The following is a 25,915-nucleotide window of genomic DNA, read 5'->3' on the forward strand; positions in this document are numbered from 1 at the left end:
AGGTATGTGTGATGAGTTTTATATACATATAGAGGATCAGAGTGAATCCTCTGAAATCCCATAATATTGTAAACCAATGAAAAATCAATGGAGAGTAAATAATAATAATCACCACTAGGACAAGAACTGTTTCAAGTAAATCAGAAGACATATTAACTCGAATTATAATTATGTTGCTTTATTGGTGAGGTTAAAGAGAAGCAGTTGAACTCCTTATCTCTTGACATCTTAATTTTGAATTAATTTTGATTTTTTATTGTTGTTAGTAAGAAAGCTTAAATTTTCTTTTGGCATTCAACAATATTTGTTTTAATCATGGGACCATGTACACCATATAGTTTGTGGTAAGTGGTAGAGTAGACAAAGAAAAGTATAAGCCCAGTTCCCTCCTCTATTATATTAACATTTTCCCATAAGCTGAAGAAAATCTACTTATCTAAGCAGTCTCTACAGTGTTAGAACTCATAACAATACTGCACAAAGACATAAATGTACACCTTACCACAAAAGCATTCCTGGTGTTGATGGGCTAAGAAGGGGGAAGTCTTTCATAATTTTGCTTTAATCCTCTGATTAAAATTTTATGATATATAAAGCATTTGTTCCTTCCCCTTTTGTTGTTGTTTAATATAAATGTACTTTTGTTATGTCATATCATTTATTATTATAAGTATAATTTTATATTTAGCATATTATATATTTATTATATTACAGCATATATCGTGTTATAGTATAATATGTTTATTATATTATGAATATTATAATAAAACATAATAATATAATAAAGTTATGTTTTGTTATTATTAAAAGACTGACTAAACTTGGAGGTGGTAGAATGTGGTTATACATTCTGCTTTAAATTTCTGTTTGATATGATACCAATAGATTGAGTATTTACCCGAGGATGTTTTTAAAATTTCAGGATAAAAAGAAATTTGACACTTAAAATACTATTTTAGGGGTTGGAGCAATAGCACAGCGGTTAGGGCGTTTGCCTTGCACGCGGCCAACCTGGGTTTGATTCCCAGCATCCCATATAGTCTCCTGAGCACTGCCAGGGGTAATTCCTGAGTACAGAGCCAGGAGTAACCCTTGTGCATCACCGGGTGTGACCCAAAAAGAAAAAAAAGATACTATTTTATTTTATAAAATTCCAATTTTAGAGAGTAGGGTAAGGTTGTGCAATATCTGACTGCTCAGGACTTATGCCTGGGTCTGTAATCAAGGATTAGTCCTAGAGGTATTAAAGGTACCAAATGCAGTGGTGGGGATTGAACCAGGACTGTTGGCAAACAAGACAAATGTCCTAACCCCTGTGTACTAACTCCCTAGCCCCTGCACAAAATATACAAGAAGAATTACATCAAGGTATGAATGAAAAATTTGGCATTGCTTTTTTCAAATACTGCCTTAGCTTTTGTGTTAAGCATTGATCTTTCAAAGAAATCCAAGATAAGCATTTTAGCCCTTGATCCAAAAAATTGTCTGGGTTCTGCCATCCTTGTTCTTGCAAAGATATCTGGAAGGAGATTCAGACCTTTAACATCAAATGGCTGCTTGCTTCCCTGACACCTGGCAAGTAGCTCATGAAAGAGCATCTTTAATTTTTACTTCATGCATTCAATAGGAGCTTCTTAAATTCCTCTGTCTTACAGCCAGATGCTAGGGACTTAGGTATGGTCACTACCATCCCAAGTTTAAAGCCCAGTGGGATAACATCACTAGAAAGGTTGTTACATCATCGAATTAGTAATAATAATAGAGGAAGCTCAAGGACTATGGGGAAGTGTAGTCTAGAGATCAGGAAAAACTTTTTAGCATTTGACTTCATAAATAGAGTGTGTGTGAGAGATCATTGTATCATTGTATACAGTAAATGATATATAATTGTAAATGACATACAAGTAGCTGAACAACTTGTGAAGAATGTGAAGAGAGTGTTTGGTGTGAGGGTTTGAATATAAACTAGACTGGCTAGAATAATGATGCTATCTCTATATGTGACTGGAGAAGTGAGCAGTGGTTAAGCTTGAAAGACTCTAACACTCATATTAAGAGCTTATATTTTATCCAGTGCATAGCTGAGGAGCCAAAGAGAGGTTTTACATAGAAGATTAACATAGTCAGATATTATTTAACAGATATTACTTATTTCGGGCTAGAGTGATAGCACAGAGGTAGGGCGTTTGCCTTGCACGCAGCCAGCCTGGCCGAGCTGGGTTGGATTCCTCTGCCCCTCTCGGAGAGCCTGGAAAGCTACCGAGATTATCTCGCCCACATGGCAAAGCCTGGCAAGATACCCGTGAGGTATTCAATATGCTAAACACAGTAACAACAAGTCTCAAAAAAAAATGGAGACGTTACTGGGCCCGCTAGAGCAAAATTGATGAACAACGGAAGGACAGTGGACAGTGACATTACTTATTTAGACGAACCCATTCCAGGGCTCCCTGCCCTTCACAAAGAAAAGAGAATTTATTTAGACAATGAGCACAGTAAGAGATATATCAAGCTTAAAGTTTGTTTTTTTCTGAGGACATCTCACTATATATTCCAGACCACAGTCCTCAGGCCAGGTTAGTCTTCCTAACCCCAGAAGGGTCCTTATTCTGTCACAGTTTTTTGGGAACACCTACAGGGATGATTAGAGATCTCCCCCAAAACCTCCATCCCTCCTGTCCCACCGAGAGCACGGCAAGCTACCAAGTATCCGTCCGCACAGCAGAGCCTGGCAGACTACTCATGATGTACTAAATATGCCAACAACAGTAGTAAAAATGGGTCTCATTTTCCTAACCCTGAAGGAGTTTCCTGATGAGTTGGGAAGAACGAGAGGGCTTGTACAAAGCAGACGGTGCACAAGTCAACAGATGGGAAGGCACCCTGCAAGCAGCTGGCCACCAAGTCGGCCGCAAGAGTGGGCCTGCCACGGGTGGCATGAAGAAGCTGTACCGCATTGCTAACCAGGCCAACACCATGGTCCTACACGAGGTCTGCTGCTACCAGAAGTCCACTGGCTGGTGCATGAGATGGCACAGGACTTCAAGACCAACCTGTGCTTCCAGAGCTTGGCCGTCATGGCACTGCAGGAGGCATGCGAGGCCTACCTTCGAGAATTCCAACTTTTGCACCATCCATGCCAAATGCGTCACCATTTTGCCCAAGGATTTCCATCTGGCATGCCACATCCATTGAGAGAGGGCATAAAGTTTCCAATGCTAAAATTTCAGGGCTGGACAAATGGAGATGTTACTGGCACCTGCTCTAGCAAGTCATGATTAACAGGATGACAGTGCTACAGTGCAGTGCTACTTATTTAGACAGATTTTATTTAAACAGATATTATTTAACATATATTATTCTAACTTCTGGAGCGATAGCACAGCAGGTAGGGCGTTTGCTTTGCACGCAGCTAACATGGCTGACTCGACTTCGATTCCTCTGCCCTCTCGGAGAGCCTGGCAAGCTACGGAGAGTATCTCGCCCACACGGCAAAGCCTGGCAAGCTCCCCGTGACGTATTCGATATGCCAGACACAGTAACAAGTCTCACAATGTTACTGGGCCCGCTCGAGCAAATCGATGAATAATGGGAGGACAGTGACATTGACATTCTAACTTCTAACTTATTCTAATGTCTAGAAAGCAATTAAACAATGACACAATGCTGAAGATTAAAATTAATAGTTATTTTTACAAAGTAAAGTAAAGTAAGTAAAGGCCCTCCCGTTGATCATCAATTTGCTCGAGTGGGCCCAGTAACGTCTCCATTGGGGACTTTGTTGTTACAAGTGTTGGTGGACATGAGAAATTTAGAAGGAGTCTTATAAGACATGAGAGACAATTTGACTTAGAGAATGAAGTAAAAAATATCTAGGTTTTTGGTGTAGGAACCTGAGTTGGTGTCAATGCCCTTCAATAACGTAAAACTACAGAAGAAAAAGAGATGGGTTTTGTAGGATAGTTTTACAATGTTATGTTTTCAATAGGTTGAGCTTAATGTACCCCTGATATGTTAAAGTAGAAATGTCAGATGGAAAGTTGATTGTCTGGGTCAGGATCTCAGGAAACACACACACACACACACACACACACACACAAACACACACACACAGCACCTATTAAAAATTCTGGTATTGTTAGTATATAAGTCGCCTTGGAAGACTCATGAGAAAAAGGAGAAAAGTAGAGGAAAGTAGATGAAAAAGAGGAGTAAAGATAGACTTTTAAAAGATAGCATTGTGTAAAGAAGGGCTGCTCTTTAGCTTCTCTGGCAAGAAAAAGAGGTTTCAAAAGGCTTCAGGAAACGACAGGCAGCATGTGGCCACAATCTAACATGTGATGATAAGATACAGTGTCTGATATTATGTTCTGGGCCCATATCAGTCAATATTATCTAAATATAGGGTTAACGCTAGATTCAAGCTCAAGAAAAACATCTCTTGTGCTTCCCTAGATGTGAAGAGGACTCACAGCCCGACTATCTCGCTAATGTTATTACAGTTTCTTTGCTTTTCCTTCCCTTCTTTGGTAATGCTCTCTAGCCAAGACATGCTTCCCTGGTAACATGCCAGGCATGAACGGCTTTAAGACTGCCTTCATTTCATTCTTAGATAACATTCTCCCTCATATTATAGAAAAGGAAGTTTTGTGATAGGGGTAGTTGGAAAATAAAGTTTCTGCTTACTCTAACCAAGAACTATAATTAGAAAAGCCAGAAATACCATAAAAGGAATAACTTGACTTTTTTTTGTCAAGAATATTATAAAATTTATATTTAGGAACACAAAGTTCCTGGTAAAGTTTTTTAAATATACAATAACAATGAAATAAAAGGTGCTGTGTGTGTGTGTGTGTGTGTGTGTGTGTGTGTGTGTGTGTTTCTACTCTGTACCACATCCACTTTCATATCCTGTCTCTTCATCCTAAGACAGTTTTAAAATTGGGGCTGGAGTGATAGTACAGCAGGTAGGGCATTTGCCTTGCACACAGTCGACCTGGGTTTGATTCCTAGCATCCCATATGGTCCCCCGAGCACTGCCAGAAGTAATTCCTGAGTGCAGAGTGAGGAGTAACCCCTTTGCATTGCCGGGTGTGACCCAAAAAGAAAAAAGAAATAGAATCATGATGTGTTAAATCTCAGAGACCATCACTAACTCAAGCTTTTCTTTTCAGGGTTCCTTGTTACCATTACAGATGAGGATTTTCAGAGGGTTGGAATGATGACACATAGGATTTAAGTGTGTATGTTTCAGTATATTTAACTATAATGTCTCCAATTAAAGAAATTGATTACATTAAGATCACATATTCTTTAAATTAATTATTTGCATTAGAATCAAGTGTGATACAGCCTTTGGTAAATTATTTAGCCTTTAAATTTCTTCCTTTCTGTATCTATCAAATCAGTTAATTACAGTAAATATTCATAGTTATCAGTGGGAAATTCTCTGTAGGTGTCTCTTGTTTCTACTTATCGTTCAAGTCTTGATAATTTTTTGAGAGGTAGGCGCACCCTGTGGTGCTCAGGGCTTAATTTTGGGTCTGCATCCAAGGACCACTCATGGTGGGGCTCAGGGGACCAAATGTGGTTTGAACCCAGATCCTGTATGCAAGGCAAGTGCCCTACCTGCTCTATTATCCCTAAAGTTCAGCTAGACTCTAAAGATATTTGTATAGGCAACTATCTTGAAAGACAGAAAATAATCTGCCTTCACAGTAAAATGAAAGAATGATTTCCTCTAAAGGTATTACTGCCTGTTTTTAAAGATTTGGGTTTCATAATATCAGATTTCTGGTAGCTGGACCTACTCATCACCTGGCTCTCAAAGAACTATGTAAATCCTATGACTATGGCTGCTCCTAGGTATTTTGCAATAGAATACTTTGTCTTTGATTTGTGGCAATATCCAAGCAATTATGACATGCTAAAATATGAACTTCTGAGTAAAATAGATGCTCAGACTCTTCATGGTTCTTGATCACATATTTCTGTAAGAAATAATTAAAGCAAATAAACATAAACTGCTTAGAAGTGCATCTGTAATGTAAAGATTAGCAAATGAGTCAATACTGGCTGTTAATGCTATTACGTAGCTGTACTGGTCAAACACACAGAGTTTACTAAAACAAATCTGCAAATCTGGAACTAATCTAGATCTGTAAAACTTTAGTCTCATGTTTGCTTTATCTTCACATTCCACCAATATTTTCCATCATATTTTCTACACATTTAAGTTGCAATTGATCATCAATTTGCTCGAGCGGGTCCAGTAACGTCTCCATTGGAGACTTTGTTGTTACTGTGTCTGGCATATCGAATACTCTCGGTACCTTGCCGGGCTCTCCGAGAGGGGCGGAGGAATCGAACTCGGGTCGGCCATGTTGGTCGCTTGTAAGGCAAACGCCCTACCGCTGTGCTATCGCTCCAGCCCAAGTTGCAATTAATATTTAAAATTAACATAATTCAAAAGAAAACAAAAAATTATATCAATCCATTTGATAAATAAAATTATCATGAAAGAGGCAATAAATCTGGAAATACCAGACTATAACTAAAGCATTAAAGTGTTCATTTAGTATCAATATTGCAAACCACAATGTCCAAAGAGGGGGGAGAGAGAGAGACAGACAGACAGACAGACAGAGACAAAGAGAGAAGAGAGAGAGACAGATACAGAGACAGAAAGAGAAGAGAGAGAAAGAGAGTGAGAGAGAGAGAGAGAAGAGCCTGCCATAGAAGAAAGCTGGAGGTGGGGGGTGGGAGAGTGATGAGAGGGACCTGGGAACAATGGTACTGGGAAATATACACTGGTGGAAGGATGGGTGTTGGAATACTCTATGACTAAAATCCAATCATGAACAGCTTTGTAATGTTCTGTCTCAGTGATTCAATAAAAAAAAAATTTAAAAAAATAAAGAGTGGCCAAATACAGAATAATAGAAAACACAGGAAAAAAATTGCTCAGAAATGCCTTAGGAGCAAAAAATTATGAAGTTAATTTTCTAACTACAAACATATTTTATGTCAATTTTTAGTATGTCTTCAAAAAATTGTAAGAGGAAGAACATCAGGTAAGATGCTAGCCTGGAATGTGACCCCAGTAACAGAAATGGTCCTCAGTACATGCCAGGAGTAATCTCTGAATGCAGAAGTAGGACTAAGCATTGAGCAAAATTGAGTGTGGTTTCCAAACAAAAGAAAATATGTGTGCTTTTAACACTGTAATTTATTTACTTTTTTTAAATTATTTTTTTATTAGTGAAACACCATGAGGTACGGTTATAGATTTACAAATTTTTGTGCTTGGGTTTCAGTTATACAATGATCAAGTACCCATCTCTCCACTAGCGCCCCTCCTCCACCACCACGGGTCCCAGCATCCCTCCAACCCCCTATCCCCCCATCCCACCCTGCCTCTGTGGCAGGACATTCCCTTTTGTTCTCTCTCTCTCTCCTTTTGGGTCCTGTAGTTTGCAAGAGGGACATTGAGTGGCAATCATGTTTGGTCTATAGTCTATTTTCAGCATGCTTCTCCCATCCTGGGAGGATCCTCCCAACACCCTTTATTTGGTGCTTCCTTCTCTATCTGAGCCCCCTTTTCCCCTAGCATGTGTGGCTGGCCTCCAAGTCATGGAGCAAAATTCCTGGTACTAATCTCGGCCACTCCTGGGTGTTAGTCTCCCATTTTGTTACTTTATGTTCCCCAGATGAACACAATCTTTCTGTGTCTATCCGCTCTTTCTGACTCATTTCGCTTAACATGATACTTTCCATGTAGTACCACTTGTATGTAAATTTCATGACTTCATCTTTTCTAACCGCTACATAGTATCCATTGTGTAAATGTACCAAAGTTTCTTTAACCAGTCATCTGTTCTCCGGCACTCAGGTTTTTTCCAGATTCTGGCTATTGTAAAGAGTGCTGCAATGAACAAACAAGTGCAGATGTCACTTTAACTATACTTTTTTGCCTCTCTGGGATATATTCCCAGGAGTGGTATTGCTGGGTCAAATGGGAGATCAAATTCTGATTTTTTGAGAATCGTCCATACTGTTTTTCAAAAGGGTTGGACCAGTCGGCATTCCCACCAGCAGTAAAGGAGGGTCCCTTTCTCGCCACATCCGTGTCAGCACCGGTTGCTTTTGTTCTTTTGGATGTGGGCCAGTCTCTGTGGTGTGAAATGATATCTCATTGTTGTTTTGATCTGCATCTCCCTGATGATTAGTGATGTAAAGCATTTTCTCATGTGCCTTTTAGCCATTCGGATTTCTTCTTTGCTAAATTTCTGTTCATTTCCTCGCCCCATTTTTTGATGGGGTTTGGTGTTTTCTTCTTGTGGAGTTCAACCAGTACCTTGTAGATCCTTGATATCAACCCCTTGTCAGATGTGTATTCGGTGAATATTCTTTCCCATTCTATAGACTGTCTTTGTATTTTGGTCACTGTTTCTTTGGAGGTGCAGAAGCTTTTTAGTTTAAGATAGTCCCATTTATCTATCTCTGTTTTCACTTGCTTGGCCAGTGGCGTGGCATCTTTGAAGATACCATTAACTTCAATGTCATGGAGGATTTTGTCAATTTTGTCTTCAATGAACTTTATGGATTCTGGTCTGATGTTGAGGTCATAAATCCATTTTGATCTTACTTTTGTGCATGGTGTTAGGCAGAAATCTGAGCTCACTTTATTGTTTAGTTTATTTACTTTTTGTTCTTTATTTACTTTTTGTTCAGGCCTTAAAGAAAATACACTATGTCTTTAAATATATCTATATCTATATATAACTATGAGATACAATTACAAAGCTTTCATGATGGATGGATTTCAGTCATACAATGATCGAACACCCATCCCTCCACCACTGTATATTTTCCACCACCAATGTTGCCAGTGTCCCTCCTGCCACCCTCAAACCACCTCTTCCCCTATCTCTGTGGCAGACATTTTCCTTTATATTCTCTCTCTAATTTGGGAATTATGGTTTGCAATGCCGAAAGGCCATCATGTTTGATCCTTTGTCTACTCTTCTGACACATCTTCTGTCCTGAGCGATTCCTCCTTCATTGACTTAGTGGTCTTTTATATGAATCGTCTTCTCCCCCAGCACATGAAATAGGCTTCCAATCTTCCAACACGCTAGTAAGATCTCATAGATCAAAGTGAACTAAAATCTACATTAAATCCAAGTTATATTGAATTTAACCTTAATAGTTAGATGAAACAATAATAAACTAAATACTAAAAGTACTCATTAAGAATCATGGCTCATAAATTTCTTCAATAAGCTACTCATAGTTTCTAACTACATGTCATTTGGAATGTGAACATTTTTTAAAAATGAAATTATCTTCTTGAAGTTTTCAGAAAGCAAAATTTTATAAATGAGTCTTTTCTGTGCCATTAAAGATTATATTTTTACTAGATGAACAGCTTTATATGATGGTAATAAGTTATACAATGATAATAAGCACTTACACATTTCCTCTAATTTCCCTCTAATTCTCTCTTTTACTACTCACATGCTCAAATAGCATCATGTTTTCAACTTTGAGAATTTTAAGATCAATGTGTGACTAATTTTTGGGTTGCAATGTTTCTAAGAATTTCAAAGTCTTTTTAATTAGTGGCTACTCAGTTTATTTTTTTCCTTTCTGATTCACTTAGATATTCAGCTCTTTAATAACACTGGGATGGAGATTTCTCAAAATAAGTTGGACACAGCTCTCATATGACCTAGTGATTCTATTTCTTGTTTCTATCCCCCCAAAGACAAAAACATTTATTCAATAAGTTTTTTGAATGGTTAGTTGAAAAAACTTGAAAATAAAGGTCTTTGAAGTATTTAGCACAATAGCCTGCATATGGAAACAATCGATATGCCCAACACAGATGAGTAGACAATAAACACACACACACATAGATTCATATATATATATACGCACATGCCAAAATATGTATATATACACACACATATATATGCATGCACACACATTCACACACATAGTGGAATACTACGCAATTACAAGGAATGATGAAATCACCCAATCTACTGTATCTTAGGTGGAACTGGTAGATTTCATGTTAAGTGAAGCAAATCAAAAGGACAAGGACAAATAACAGATTTTCTCACTAATCTGTGGGATATAGAATAATATGATAAAGGAGTGGAAGGAATTTAATGTCATAAAACCCTTGGTCCCAAACTGCAGAAATTAAAATGCCAAAAAGGAGACAAAATAAAGGGAGCAAGTGAGAGAGGTGGTCTGTTGGTAACATAGGGGCAAAGATCCAAGGTCTTTGACTCATCTAAGATATTGAGGCAAGGGATCTGAATATATTTAAACTATCCTAATACTTCAACTTTAGGAGGGGAGTGGGGGTGGAGGTAAGATTGTGAGAGACAATCACAAAGCTGTTCATGATTAGGTTTCAGTCATACAGTGCTCCAATATTTATCCTTCCACCAGTGTACATTTCCTCCCATCAATGTCCCCAGTTTCCCTCCCATAATCCTCCTTCCATAACTACCTCACCTGCCTCAATGTCAGACACATTTATTCTTTTCTCTCTGTCTCTCTCTGTCTCTGTCTGTCTGTCCGTCTCTCTCCTTTTGTGCATTATGGTTTGCAATACAGGTATCAAGAGGTCATCATGATTGTTCAGGGTGTTCAGTATTTATTTTTTAAGAAGATACAGTGGAGTAGCTTTTTATAACTGGATGGTGGTTTTGGGATATGGATGTGACTCCCAGGGAAATGGGGGGAGGTAACCCATCATGACCCAGAGAAAGCTTGGAGATTATAGTCACAAAACCCATATGTTCGAATTTTTAGCAGATTAATATCGTGTTGGGGTCCATCCCAAGAATGGTGGAGTCAGGTCCGGGGTCATGATGGTAATTTTGAATTGTGGAGCAAGTGGTTGCCAGGGTCTATGCTGGACAGGCACTGGCCTGACCCCTCCCCCCAAATCTACCCTAGGTTTAGTGTTATTTGGGTCTGAGATTAATTGCAGCCTTTGATCTCTTTCAAGATTTATTTATGGCTTTCTGAAGAAAGACTGATAAATGGGCTTGTATAGCTGAGTCAGAGGTGGTTTGTGGGCATGGTTCCTGCATACCTAACTGTTGGCAGTTTAATTTCTCAGGAAACTTGGCCCCGAGTTTGTTGGAGTCTGGCCAGAGGCACGGCAGCAGTTTTGGGTTATCAGGAAGCCTGAAGGCACCATCAGGCTGCTGATGCACTCAGCCTGCAGGTACAGTTGATCTGCTGGCGGTGCCACAACCTCCATGCTGGTGATGACAGCAGCAGTGGTCCCTGGCAGGGAATAGGACCCTGGTATCCTATACGGTACCCTGAACAGCACTACCAGAGGTAATTCCTGGTGCAGAGCCAGGAGTTACCCCTGAGCATCACCAGGTGAACCCAAAAAGATTTCTGAGTTCAGAGCAAGGAGTCACCACTGGGCATTGCTGGGTGTGACCTCCTTTCCCCCCAAAAGGGAAGAAGAAATAGAGAGTTCTATGAAGAGGATATACATGTGACCATTAAGCATATGGAAAAGTGCTTATTATCATGTAGTATCAGGGAAACATAAATCAAAACAACAATGAGGTAGTGTCTCACACCTGTGAGAATAGTATATGTCCAAAAACCTAAAAACAAATATGGGCAGACTGTAGTCTGCTGATCCAGCCTGTATGATATATGATGCCAGGGTTTCTCAAAAAAAAAAGTAAGAATAGTGCTCTCATTCGGCCCAGCTATCCCATATCTTGGCAAACACCTGCTCCCCCGCGGCCCCAAATACAAAGAAATTACCTTGAAAAGATACATGTTTATTGCAGCTTTTAGTACTTTAGTCAGGACATGGAAGCAATCCTAACGTTTGACTACAGATGAATGGGTGGTTTTGTTATATAGACAGAATGGAATATTATGCAGCCACTAGAAATACTAGTCACACAGTTCATAGCAACTAGGATGGCATTGGAGGGTATCATGCTGAACAAAAAAAAATATAAAATAGCCTCACTCATATGTGGCAATGCACTTCACTCTCCTCCTGTCGTTCATCCATTTGCTCGAGTGGGCCCAGTAATGTCTCCATCCTGAGACTTGTTGTTACTGTGTTTGGCATATTGAATATGTCATGGGTCACTTGCCAGGCTTTTCTGTGCGGGTGAGATACTCTTGGTAGCTTGCTGGGCTTTCCGAGAGGGGCAGAGAAATCAAACCCGGCTCGGCTGGGCTGGCTGCACGCAAGGCAAATGCCCTACTGCTGTGCTATCACTAAAGAGAAAAATCAAGACTATGGACAATATCAATTGATAGTAAGTTTTGGAAACTGGAATACAGATGTGAGAATGTTTTTCTATTTTAGAAGGAAGGGAACTGGTTGACTGAAGTGACATGGGAACATAAGTGGAAGGTCTGGAGCAATTAGGTGGTGTTAAGGAAGGTAACAGTATGAACTAAAGCCATAAATGTCAATGAGCAAATAGTGTGTGTGGAGGGGTGGAGGGTGGGGGGATAGAAAGAAACATTAGAATGGAAGAGACAGAGGGATGGGTAAAAGGTAAAATTACTACACACCCCACCACCTAAGTCTCTACAGTGGTAGGGTGTGTAGTAATTTTACACATCAACACCATGATTTTTTTTTTGCTTTTTTTGGGTTACACCCAATGACGATCAGGGGTTACTCCTGGATCTGCACTCAGGAATTGCTCCAATGGTTCTTAGCAAACCACATGGAATTTCAGGGATCAAACGCAGGTAGCCGTGCGCAAGGCAAATGCCCTACCTGCTGTGTATCACTTTGACCCAATATCTGAAACTTGAACAGTGTTGTAACCCTATTCTTCTAAACTATCATAAATTAATTAATTAATTTAAATGGTATTTTTAAAAATAAAGAAGTAAGACTGGTCAAAGCACAAAGTGAAATAGTAATGTGTTGGCAGTTCATTCTACCAATAGAAGGATTGTGTGAAAGTGATTATCTCCAGATTAAGTGAAGCATTTTTTTGTTCAATGTGGCTTTGAGCTTTGGACATCTTAGGAAGGAGTCTTTAAACCCATGTGTAGTTTCAATTCATGCAAAAACTCCATAATTCAATTTATATATTTGTAAGAGCAAATTAAATATAATTTGCAGTCCTCCTAATTCAGGATGTGTTTGGTTCCATTGAATCAGAGAAGGTATTGGATAAAAGCATCTAAAAAGTGCCAATTTTAGCATGATAGTAAGGAATGAATGAATAGAATTTCCATAAACAATTTTTTTACCCTGTAGATGATTATAATATTGTAACCTAAGGAAACCTTGATAATTAAATATAATTAGCACATTCTTTATAACTTGACTGAACAGGAGTGATTTATTTAGAAACATTTGTTTTTTCAGTGATATTTTTTGTTTTTTGTCTTTTCAAAAGTTGTTTCTTTGGATACTTGCTTATTAAATTTACTCAGAAAGCCAAGCAATCTATACCTAAGTGTACCAAAAGAGAGAAGCATTCATACTTTTTGGAATCTTATTTTGTTTTTAATTTTAAAGAGATAATGCTTTACGAATTAGTGAATTACAAACTCCATATTTGGAAACATTTTACAGATAACTGATGATCGTAATTATATAACAACAGGACTAAAATTTTTAATGCAAGATGGCTCAAAAAGTTAGAAGGAATATTTTAACACAATAAAGTAATTTAGACCTATTCCCAAAACTTCACATATCCTTATTTCTCAGTCAGAGAAACTACTGCTCACAGTGGCATATAGAAGAACCAACTCTTTTGTTTGTTTGTTTTAGGCCACACTGCTGGTGCTTAGGGCTTACTACTGTCTCTGGACTCAAGGACCAGTACTGCTGGTGCTTAGAGGACCACATGGGGTGCCAGGGATTGAACCTGACTTGGCTGTGTGCAAGGAAAACACTCTACCAGCTGTACTATTGCTCTGACCTGAAGAAACAACTATTAATTTTAAAAACTTGGCTTGAAATTATGGAATAGAAATGATAAGAATCATAATTGATGTCTCTTTTATTTTACTATTTAATATAGAGTTTTGGGAAAAACCACTTCTCTGGGTAATGCTCAATGAAAAATCATTTGGCTCACAGATTTTTACAAGAACTGTCATCACTTAGAAAACACTGATTTATGAAGAGGCACCTACAACTTCCTAACGTTGGAGGTAAAAACATCATGGTGCTATTTATTATCTTGTGGGTTCTTCTTAGCTAAAACTAACATTTATTAAGAATTTATAATGTAAATTTAAGATCATTAACATAGTTTACTAGGACTCAAAATTTTGACAAAAGCAAGTACTTTTACCAGTTCTTGCTTTGAGTATCCATTCATTTTATGCCTTCTAGAGAATTTAGGATCTTGTTTGCTATGGTTCTCTAGGATACTTTAAAGGAAATAATGTCAAATTAATATCATAAGAAAGGTATTATCATAGCTCATGTCTTGTATTTTTAATAACTACTTGTGTTTTACAAATATCACTAAGTTTTATAAATACACAAACATGTTTAATAATTTTCCACTTTTATTTTAAGTGGGATTTCTCTATTGAAAATCATAAGATGACTAAGATCAGAGGATGAGAGAAGGGTGTCTGACATAAAGTATAGGAAGATATTTATTAGATATTTTCTCTAGACATTAAGGAGATGATATATTAGATATTTTCTGGAATATGGTTAGAACTTAGAACTTAAATTCTGAGTTGATTGATATGCCAAGGAAATGGTTGTCCTTTAGTCATCAGTGCACATAAAATTTGAAAAGCAAATGAAGTCTAAATGATAAAATATGCTTAACATTTAATATTCTGTCTCTGTCAACAGCTCCCCTTGACTTTTTCTATAAAGACCTATAGGATGATAAAGCATGGGGAGGAGGAAATAATGGAGAATCTTAACATGATAAAAGAGAAAATAAAGATAAGATACCAGAAATAGGGGAGGAGTACTAAGAGTTGGAAGATAAAGTGTATTTTGGCAGTTAACGGCTTGGGGAGAAGTAGTATGATCTATGAAACAACAAAGAAAAAAGATGTAAAAAAATGCAGAAGTAGTGCTGGAGAGATAGCACAGCGGGTAGGGCGTTTTTCTTGCATGCGGCCGACACGGGTTCGATTCCCAGCATCCCATATGGTCCCCTGAGCACCGCAAGGAGTGACTCCTGAGTGCAGAGCCAGGAGTGGCCCCTGTGCATCGCAAGGTGTGACCCAAAAAGCAAAAAAAAAAATGCAGAAGTAAAACTGGAATCTACGGCTAAAAATTGGGTCCAAACTGGCTTCTCAAACATCAGCTATGTTCTCAGTTCATGACAGAGAAGAATTCTGAGGTAAGTAAATAACTGGATGTTCTCGGACTGAACAAAGTCAGTTACTAATTCAGATCAAAGATTTTTCTTGGGTCTCAAACATTGTCTTAAATAGTATTTCTATTTTTGAAAATAAAATAGAATGGATCTTTAAATAAAACTACTTTTCTATGACAGTTATTTTTTATCAATTTTAATAATCTTGTTTATGCATAAACTTTTTTTAATGTAGGAGTACTGCTATTTATTCAGCCACCGATTAGCTGATTGAATTGGGCATGAACTCCACCTTACTTATTTTTTTTCATAATTTTATTTATTGATTTTTTCTTCTTATATTTATTTATTGAATCACTGTGGGAAAAGTTACTAAGCTTTCAGGTTTAAGTCTCAGTCATACAATGATCAAACACCTTTCCCTTCATCAGTACTCACATTTCACCACCAAGAACCCCAATATACGCCCCCTCCCACCCAACCCAATGCCTGTGAGGCAGATGATTTCTACTTAACTCTTCTCTACATTGATTACATTCATTATTTTGACAAATGCACCATTATTGTCTAGAATTCCCCCCCACCAACAATCAGAATTGCTGAAAAGGCATTGTGAAATACTTGTCTTCTATAGCTGGTTATGAGAATCATATAATGTTGCGTGTCCGCTATCGCAGCCTCATGGATTTTGGATTTCTGCAAAGAGCCAGATAATTACAAGATTGGTTTCTGTGCGTCTGGTACTATGGCTGTGCCGGAGAAACGCTCGTGGGGGACAACTCATGACCTCAGTAGGATGTGAAGGCTGAGCCAGTACTGCCCCCCTTCCTATGAGACTGCAGTTGCTCCATCACTGCTGGCTCATACCTGGGTTTCCTATAAGCTCTGAGGCGGCAGCCACCTTGCTGCTGGGGGGGAGGGGAGGCAGAAGGGAGCAACATCCTTTCCCTCCCGGTGGGGGCATGGCGCCATAGTTTAATGCATGGTCCATTTACTTTTCTGCCGCAAGCTGCCTGGCTCTGGATTAAGTCCTTTTCCCTCTGGAGCCATGGCCATGCCGGAAAGCCGATCATGGGGCAACTCATGACCTCGGTAGGGCATGAAGGACGAGCTGGTACTGCCCCCCTTCAAATGAGACTGCAGTTGCCCCGTCACCGCTGGCTTATACCTGGATTTCCAATAAGCTCTGAGGCGGTGGCCACCTTGCTACCAGAGGGGAAAAAAGCGGAAGGGAGCAACACCCCTTCCCTCCCAGGAAGGCATGGTGCCATAGTTTAATACATGATCCATTCACTTTCCTGCTGCAAGCTGCTGGGCTCTGGATTAAGTCCTTTTGCTTCTGGAGCCATGGCCATGCCAGAGAGCCATTCGTGGGGGGCAACTCATGATCTAGGTAGGCCGTGAAGGATGAGCAAGTACCACCTCCCTTCCCATGAGACTGCAGTTGTTCCATCACCGCCGGCTTATACCTGGCTTTCAAATAAGCTCTAAGGCAGTGGCCACCTTGTATGCATCCAGATGCATTTCTGCCAAAAGCCGCTGGGCTTTGAGATTTGTTTCTGAGTCTCTGGTACCATGGCCGTTCTGAGTCTCTGGGACCATGGCCATTAATCAGCTGGATAAGGGGCCAGAGAGGCTGCCTGTAGGCGGTGACTCGGGGTCTCGCTGGGATGGGGAGGAAAGGGCAGGCTCCACCCCCATCTGGTGAGGCCCCATGTATCTTGTCACTGCAGGCCCAAACCTGACCGTCCAGTGGCCTTTGGAGGATGGCAGTCATCGGGCCGCCAAAGGGAACAGGCCAAGGCACAAAACCTATTCACACCTGGAGTGGCCCAGCGTCAGTAACCCACTGCAGTTAACAAGACATATTTCCACCAAAAGCCTTTGGGTTCCGAGATTTCTTTCTGAGTCTCTGGGATCATGGCCATCAAGCAGTTCGATCAGGAACGAGAGAGGCCATGCCTCCAATTATATACCTGAGCTGGAGGTGGTTTGTGGGTTTGTTTCCCACATACACAACTTTCGGCTGTTCACTTTCTTGATAAACTTTGCCCCAAGTTTTTGGGGTCTGGCCACAGCAGCAATTTTGGGGTATCTGAAAGTCTAATGGTGCCATTAGGCTGCTGATGCACTCACTTCTCAGGTACAGATTGACCTGCTGGCAGCACCATACCCCCTCTGCATAAACTTCTTGAGGACAGAAACCATGTCTCATTTTTGACCCATGTGAGAATCAATGTGGATCTTTGCAATCATAGACAATACATACATTGTGAGGGATTACTGCTGATTTTCCAGCTGATGCACAGAGATCAATATGGGGGATATCACTTAATCACTTAATCACTTAACTTCCCGTTAGTTGTCGATTTGCTCGAGTGGGCGCCAGTAACGTCTCCATTTGTTCCTGTCGCGTGCTAGTGTAGCCCAATGGCATCTGTTCGCTCTGGGAACATGAAGAGCCTCAAACTGATCGTTCATGATCTTGACGAAGAAGTCTGACCATCTGGTAGGTGGGCGGCCACGCGGTCTTTTGACATCCCGTGGAATCCAGTCAGTAACAGCTCTAGTCCAGCGGTCATCTTTAAATCTCATTACGTGACCAGCCCATCTGATTTTTGACACCTTGGAAAATGAGACAGCGTCCCTGATTCTTGATCGTTGACGGATGTCGGAACTCCGGATTTTTTCTATCATTTGAGTGAAACGTGATATTCCAAGCATAGCTCTTTCTGTTCTTCTTTGGGAGACCTGAATAGCGTTCTCATTCTGTTTGCGTAGGGCCCAGGTCTCTGAGGCATATGTTAATGCAGGAAAAACAGTGGAATCAAAGAGATGTGACCGGAGCCGGAGGTTCTTCGTCCTCTTAGCTATTTCTTCGACATTCTTGAAGGCGTTTCAAGCCGCTCTCTTCCTCCTGCGCAGCTCAGGTGCCAGGTCATTTGTCATGTTGACTTCTCGACCTAGGTACACATAGCTGTTGCATTCGGAGACGGTCGTTCCATTGAGAGCGAATGGGGCATCAGGAACAAGGCTGTTTCTCATAAACATTGTCTTCGTAAGATTCAGCTGTAGTCCGACCTTTCCACACTCATGGTCAAAGTCGGCCAGCATTTGTGCCGCTTGGCTGATGTTTGGTGTTATTAAAACAATGTCATCAGCAAAGCGGAGGTGGTGTAGTTGCCGACCATCTATCTTCACTCCCATTCCTTCCCATTCCAGTCGTAGCATGATGTTCTCGAGGGTGGCACTGAAGAGTTTCGGTGAAATGGTATCACCCTGCCGAACCCCTCTCTTGACATCAATGATCACTTCTTTGTAGAATGGTGAGATCCTGGTAGTGAATTCGCAATACAGCTCACGGAGGATCTTGATGTATTGGGCTTGAATGCCCTGATTGGCTAGGCCTTCAATGACTGCTTCCATCTCAACAGAATCAAAGGACTTCTTTAAATCAATGAACGTTAAACAGAGCGACATCTTGAACTCCCGAGAAACCTCAATGAGTTTGGTTATTGTGTGGATATGGTCGATGGTGCTGAATCCTTTGTGGAACCCTGCTTGCTCGCATGGTTGTCCTTCATCTAGTGTTCTGCCAATCCTATTTAGGATGACTCGAGTGAACAACTTGTAGATGACAGACAATAGGCAGATTGGGCGATAGTTGCCAATGTCATGGATGTCTCCCTTCTTGAACAGTAGTACGGTCCTGCTGGTTTTCCATTGGGACGGAACCTTGCATTCAGACAGGTAGCGAGTGAAGAGCCGAGCCAGTGTATTGATGAGTACTGATGGCAGGTTCTTCAGGTGTTCAGGTCTGACCTTGTCTGGGCCAGGTGCTGTTTGTTTCTTTACTGACAAAATGGCGTGTCAGATTTCGGAAGGGAGAACGTTGGGAACAACATATCCATCCTGTGGAATTTGGTATGTCGGCAAGTGGACATGGCTATCAAAGAGATTTGAGTAGAAGTCATGGATAATCTTCTCCATTGCCGTTCTGGAGGATGTGATGGATCCATCAAGACGTCGGAGGGCAGTCGTCTTGGTCTTGTAGTTGGCGAAGGACAGGCAGGCGTAACGAATACTTTTCCCAGCTTCTGCCACATCTACCAGTACTTCTGCTCTTCTCTCTTTGAGGTCTTCCGTGATTGCATCTCTGCACTGCTTTGCGAGCTCAGATGTTAGCTTGCGGTTGCCTGAGGCATGCGCCAAACCACGCTGGCGAATTAGCTCAAGAGTTTTTGAAGACAGGCGTTTTTTTGTGGCTATCTCTCTCTTGGCATTCCTCGCACATTCATGGAGGTGCTGAACCAGTCGATCGTATTCCTCGTCAATGTTATCAACAATGGCATCTTCTCATGTTGCCGCAATAGTGCCAAAGAGTTCCCAGTTGGTGGTCGTTCTGGGAGTTCTCTTTTTGAACTTTTCAGCCCTTTCTCTCTGCTCTGTGAAGTAGAATTTTGCACGAAGGAGACAGTGGTCCGATCCCGTTCGAAATTTTGGGACAACAGCGACATGGGTCAGGCAAAACCGTCGATTGAATATGATGTGGTCTATTTCGTTGTGGAATCGTCCACCGGGAGACTCCCATGTCCAACGTTTAGATTCTGCCTTCTGGAACTGTGAGTTACCATGGATGGTCTTGGTTGACATGATGAACTCAGACAGTCTCTCACCCTGTTCGTTCCATTCTAGGCCATGGGTCCCGATGTGAAGTTCTTCAGTTGATCTTCTCGGTCCTATCTTGGCATTAAAATCACCCACAATGATCTTGTAGAAGGTGTGGTCTTCTTTATAGAACTTCTCCAGTTCCATGTAGAACTTCTCGATTTCTCTTTCATCATAATGAGATGTTGGTGCGTAAACAACGAAGATAGAAACTGCAGGCAGTGAGCCACATCTATTCAAATGAAAACGTCCGATTTGGGTTGTTAGGCATTTGAATGAATCAATGCTCTTGGACAAGTTTGTGTTGACAAGGACACCGACGCCTCCAACACCTCTTTTATCGCATGTTCCGAGGAACAATTCTTCTCCAATGTCAAAAACGGCATGGTGAGATTCGTGCCTTCTTGTCTCGGTCAGACCAATGATGTCGTACTTGATCATTCGCGCTTGTACCATCAGGTCCTCAATGGATGTATCTGATGCTAGCGCACGTGCATTGAAAGTACAGATGATCATTTTTGTCTTCCTTCGTTGTGGCAGCCTAGTTCGGCCTTGAGATTTTGTCGGCCTTTCCTTTCTCATCCTTCTCAGTGCTGCCATGTCGGTGAAGCCTTCAGGGTCAGGTGAATGAGACCAGTTGTAGTTACTGGTTTTGGCATATCGAATACACAACAGATAGCTTGCCAGGCTCTTCCCTGCGGGCGGAATATTCTCGGTAGCTTGCCAGTCTTTCCGAGAGGGATAGAGGCTTTTGGGGTGACCTCTAATCACCCTTGTAGGTGTTACCATATTTGAACCCTATCAAATATGGTACGACAATTCCGGTAGATGGGTATTTAGTGTCTTATGATGTGTTGCGCGACCGCAAAGCGGCCGGAAAGCGTCCTAGAGTGTGGCGACGGCTGGGTAGTGGAGGTAGTGTCGATAGTGGAAGTCTGTCAGTGGGGTATTTATCTGGGTAGGGTGGGTCTTCTGTGCGCAATCCGATCCCTGGGTGGTTGATGGAAACAGACAGGGCAGGGTAGGGTGGGGCTCCTGATTAGAATCCCTTTGTCACCTGTGGTTGGTGGGAGCAAGCAGAGAAACTCTGTCCCTGAGTCTGCCAAGCTGGAGTCCAAGGTCTCAGAGAGTTCCGCTTATCTTGTTCTGTGGGTCTTCAGTCGTGCGTGAGTCTTGGCCAGAGCTGCCACGCGGGTCCGGAAAGCATCCTGGAGTGTGGCAACAGCTGGGTAGTGGAGGTAGTGTCGATACTAAGAACAATAATTCGCTTCATCAGCAATTGAAGTGGTTGATAAGTGAACTCTGCAGATTATATAATCTTCCTAAGCACCTGGATGTTGAGATGCTAGATCAACCACTGCCTGCGGGTCAGATTAGGACAACAGATGAAGTGACTTCAGAAGAGGAGGAAGAGGAAGACATGGCTGAAGATTTAGTAGACTTGGATCACTATGAGATGAAGGAAGAAGAACCTTTTAGTGGAAAAAAGTCAGAGGATGAAGGAATTGAAAAAGAAAACTTGGCAATATGAGAGAAAATTAGGAAGACTCAAAGGCAGGACCATCTAAATGGTGCAGTGTCTGGGTCTGTGCAAACTTCAGATAGACTTATGAAAGAGCTCAGGGACATATACAGATCACAGAGTTACAAAACAGGGATTTATTCAGTGCAGCTCATAAATGACAGTTTATATGACTGGCATGTTAAACTGCAGAAGGTTGATCCCGATAGTCCTTTGCACAGTGATCTTCAGATCTTAAAAGAAAAAGAAGGCATAGAATATATTTTGCTTAATTTCTCTTTTAAGGATAATTTTCCATTTGATCCTCCATTTGTTCGAGTGGTGTTGCCTGTTCTCTCTGGAGGGTATGTATTGGGTGGTGGAGCATTGTGTATGGAACTTCTCACGAAACAGGGCTGGAGCAATGCCTACTCAATAGAATCGATCATCATGCAAATCAATGCCACCTTAGTTAAAGGCAAAGCCAGAGTGCAGTTTGGTGCAAACAAGAATCAGTATAATCTAGCAAGAGCTCAGCAATCTTATAATTCCATTGTACAGATTCACGAGAAAAATGGTTGGTACACTCCTCCAAAGGAAGATGGCTAAGTGCATTGAGTTTCCTGTTTGGACCAATGTTGCTTTAAAGAAAACCTTTCCATCCTGCAGACTCAAGCTTTGAGTGCCCCTGTAACAGCAGTACCTGAAGATGTTAGCTAATAGATATTTTAGTGGATAATCTGTCAACTGACATAAAGAATAAGTTAAAACCTTTTAATCTTGTTCACTTTAGATAACCTGGACTGAGCAGTTGGGGCCTTCATAGTCTTTTTCCTGGGGCATATAAAGTAACAAAATATGAGATTAATACCCAAGAATAGCTGAGATCAGCACCAGGAGGATTACTCCATAGCTTAGAGGCCAGCTGGGCATTCTAGGGGAAAGGGCAGCTCAGATAGAGAAGGGAGCACCAAATAAAGGATGTTTGGAGGATCCTCCCAAAAGGGGAGATGCATGTTGAAAGTAGACTATGGACTGAACATGTTTGCCACTCAAAGCCTCTTTTGCAGACCACAACACCCAAAAGGAGAGAGAGAGAACAAAAGGGAATACCCTGCCACAGAGGCAGGGTGGGATGGGGGGATGGGGGTGGGAGGAATATTATCCATGGTGGTGGAGGGTGGGCGCTGGTGGAGGGATGGGTATTTGATCGTTGTGTAATCGAAACCCAAGCACAAAAAATTGTGGGTCTACGACTGTAACTCATGGTGTTTCACTAATAAAAATTTTAAAAAAACAGAAAAAATAAATAAATAAAATTCTGCACTTCATAATTATTAAGTGATTAATTAGGCTATATGCATAATTAGACTATTATGTGTAAGTATAAAATTTGATGATCAAAAGGTTTATTTTTAATAAAATAGATAAAAAAGGTTTGCCAGTAGATACTAAAAGATTCCTAGATATGTGTTTTAGAGGGAATATGACTTTCACTTAGAAAGCGGTGTTTTGAAATGCAAAAATGTAATAACATCCTAAAATTTAATCATTTACATCTGGCCATCAACCAAGTGTCTGTGAACTTTTTAAATCATTCACAAAGTACCTATTTCTTAATAACAAAGTCTTGGCTCATCATCTGCAGAAAATAAAGCAGCAGCTTTTAAAAACGTTTTGAAACTCAGTCTGTGTTGTAATTATAGATGTAAAATTGTGTTTCCTAGTTCAAGGAGAACTGTCAAAATAAAAGCAGATGCTTTGTCTAGTATGTCAGTGCCATTATTTTTATGGGATCCTTTTTGAAAAATATTAATTTGTGAAAGAAAATGTCCCAGAAGGCAACTTTGACAGTTTTAAATACTTATACCCCAGATGTTCTAAGAACCACAATTAATAGAAAGATAATGAAACGCTGAATACAGCTTTGTTAAACTTCTTCCCAGAGTCAGTGAAGTGATTCCAAATTAAAATTTCAAAATCTGAAAGAAGAAAATGTACTCTGCTTTAGTCAGAAATATATAGGATAAGCAAGAGGTTATGAAATGCTGATGGGCAACTCAGCTGCATTCTAGAGTAGTTTCAACTGGTTCTAGATTGTCAGAATAAGCAAAAATCCTTCCAACACTGATAAACACATACTTGTATATGGCATTCCAATTTTCAGACAGATTTAAATAGCATGTTAGCTTATTGTCTGGAAAGTGACTCCAATTTTAAAAATTGCTGCCATTTTGGCCCTTTTAAATAAATCAAAATTTAATCTTGTCTCAAAGTCAATTTTTTTTTATATTTAAGAGTTAAATGAATTTGTGAGCAAATCTTAAGAAAGACTATTTTTTATACTAAAGATGAGTTTCAAGGACAAAAATGTGGGCTGTGGATGTGACTCTGTGCTGCAGTACTTTCCTGACCCTCCATTTGATCCCCAGTACTGAGAAAGGAAAATAAAGGAATATACATAGTTAAAATCAAGGACAAACTATGTACTTTAGCATTTAGATTCCTTTATAATCATCATAGAATTCCCATTAGAATTTAGATATGACTGTCTGTAGTTACTTTAGATTCTTTATATCATGGAGTCAACCATTCAAACAAAACAAATGCACAGTCCTATCAAGAGTAGTTATCTCTAATCATCAAGTGAACATGGGATAACTGTTATGTAGTAGTATATTATGTATACTTACATAAGAGTAATAGTATGTAAGTAATAGTATTACTCTTATATAAGTGAATGTAATAGACTGGGTTTGATCCCCAGTACTGTAACAACAATAAAAAAATGGAAAAATATAATGCAAAATAAATATATAGATAAATGAGGATCTGAGTCATATGTGACAATACCCATGAGTGTGTGTCCTCGGGTAAGTGATTGGCATCTTCATGCACAATATCTATAACATTCTCTTTCTTGAAACAAAGAGGAAATAATGGAACAACTTACTTTTAGCACCCAGATCTCAAGCTCCCTCTTTGAGCCCGAACAACTTTTACTTCTTTGAGAATCTAAAATATTAATTTCTTACTTCTGTCTGTGACTTGGATCCTAAGAAAATTTCTCACATTTCCTCACACAGTACTAGACACCCACTTCAATACTGGCACTTCCCCAGTCTATCTCGAGTCACCCTGCATCAGTAGATACCTCTGTAACACATGGATTTCTACTGTTGTCTTTACATTTAAAAAATTAAAGAAAGGACTGTGACTTGTGAGGCTATTGATAGTTGAGTCTTAGGCATATAATATTTCAACATCAATTCCACCACCAATGTCTACATCCCTCCACCAGAGTTCTCAGATTCCATCCCCACCCACTCAACCCCTTCCCCATCTCCTAGCTGTCAACTTGACAGGGGCATTACAAAGTCCCAGTGTTTGCGGCTTAGGTATTATATTTTCAGTGTTGCTTAGTCTGTATTTTGGATATATGGCTATACCACTCACCCATACCAGTCAGAACTGAAGCTCTGACTCCTGTTCACCCATTACTTCCCATCCTCTTCTTGCCCCCTTGATTTCTTTCCTTCTCTGTCCCCTTTACTACATTTCCTCATTCAGTATCCTATATATCACACATAAGTGAGATCATCCTGTGTTTGTCTTTGTTATTCTGATTTACTTCACTCAACATGATATGTTCCAGTTCCAACCATTCTGCAGCAAGTTATGTAATTTCATTGTTCTTTGCTGCTTGCTGCATAGTATTTCATTATTCATATGTATTCCACATCTTCATAATCCACTCAATTGTTGTTGGACACCTACATTGATTCAATATCTGAGCTCTTACTTTGGGTGCAGTAATAAATAGTAGAGTGCATATGTCCTTTTGAATGAGCATTTTAATGTCCTGGGGGTAGATACTCAAAATGACATGTGAATTCTATGGGCTTTGTAGTTCTTACCTGAAAGATTACAGTACTAGACAATATGGACCTAAAATAAACAAATTCTTTTGTTTTTTTTTCAGTAAAATAACAGAAACTTTATTTAAGAGAATCAATTTTTGCATTAGAATGCTTTGTGAGTTAGCATTTTATTTCCTTGAAACGTCTTTGCAGATTGCCCTTTAAGAATAAAGGATTTTTGAAAGCGTTTATTCTTTTTGATGTTTATTTCTTGCCTAACTTTTCTTTTATGCACCTCAGATGAGAGAGGAAATGAAAATACTAAAATTTTTAAAGTTTTAAGGATAAGAAGAGACATAGTAATCATCTAACAATATGAAAATGCTACAGCTATAAATAATATCAGACAAAAACTTCCTCCCCAGGGAAGTTTCATCTTTATAATACTTTCAAAACCTTAGAATATCATCTGAGGCAACTGCTACCTTAAAATACTCTAGGAATAAAGTTAAAGAAATATTCTTACTACTGTCTTCTAT

At 40.0% G+C, this 25,915-nt stretch overlaps 1 protein-coding gene across 1 annotated transcript; it reads left to right on the forward strand.

The window, feature by feature from the left end:
• The first annotated feature begins 2,814 nt into the window (after positions 1 to 2,814).
• LOC130019811 (ubiquitin-conjugating enzyme E2 Q2-like) lies at positions 2,815 to 22,304 on the forward strand. Its single transcript, XM_056110481.1, is given in 3 exon segments — positions 2,815 to 3,020; positions 11,147 to 11,254; positions 21,258 to 22,304. Coding segments are annotated over 3 exon segments (1,182 nt in total). The 3' UTR covers positions 22,126 to 22,304.
• The last annotated feature ends 3,611 nt before the right edge of the window (positions 22,305 to 25,915 follow it).

The sequence above is a fragment of the Sorex fumeus genome, unplaced genomic scaffold (assembly GCF_029834395.1).
Source record: "Sorex fumeus unplaced genomic scaffold, SorFum_2.1 ptg000009l, whole genome shotgun sequence".
Lineage (NCBI taxonomy): Eukaryota > Metazoa > Chordata > Mammalia > Eulipotyphla > Soricidae > Sorex > Sorex fumeus.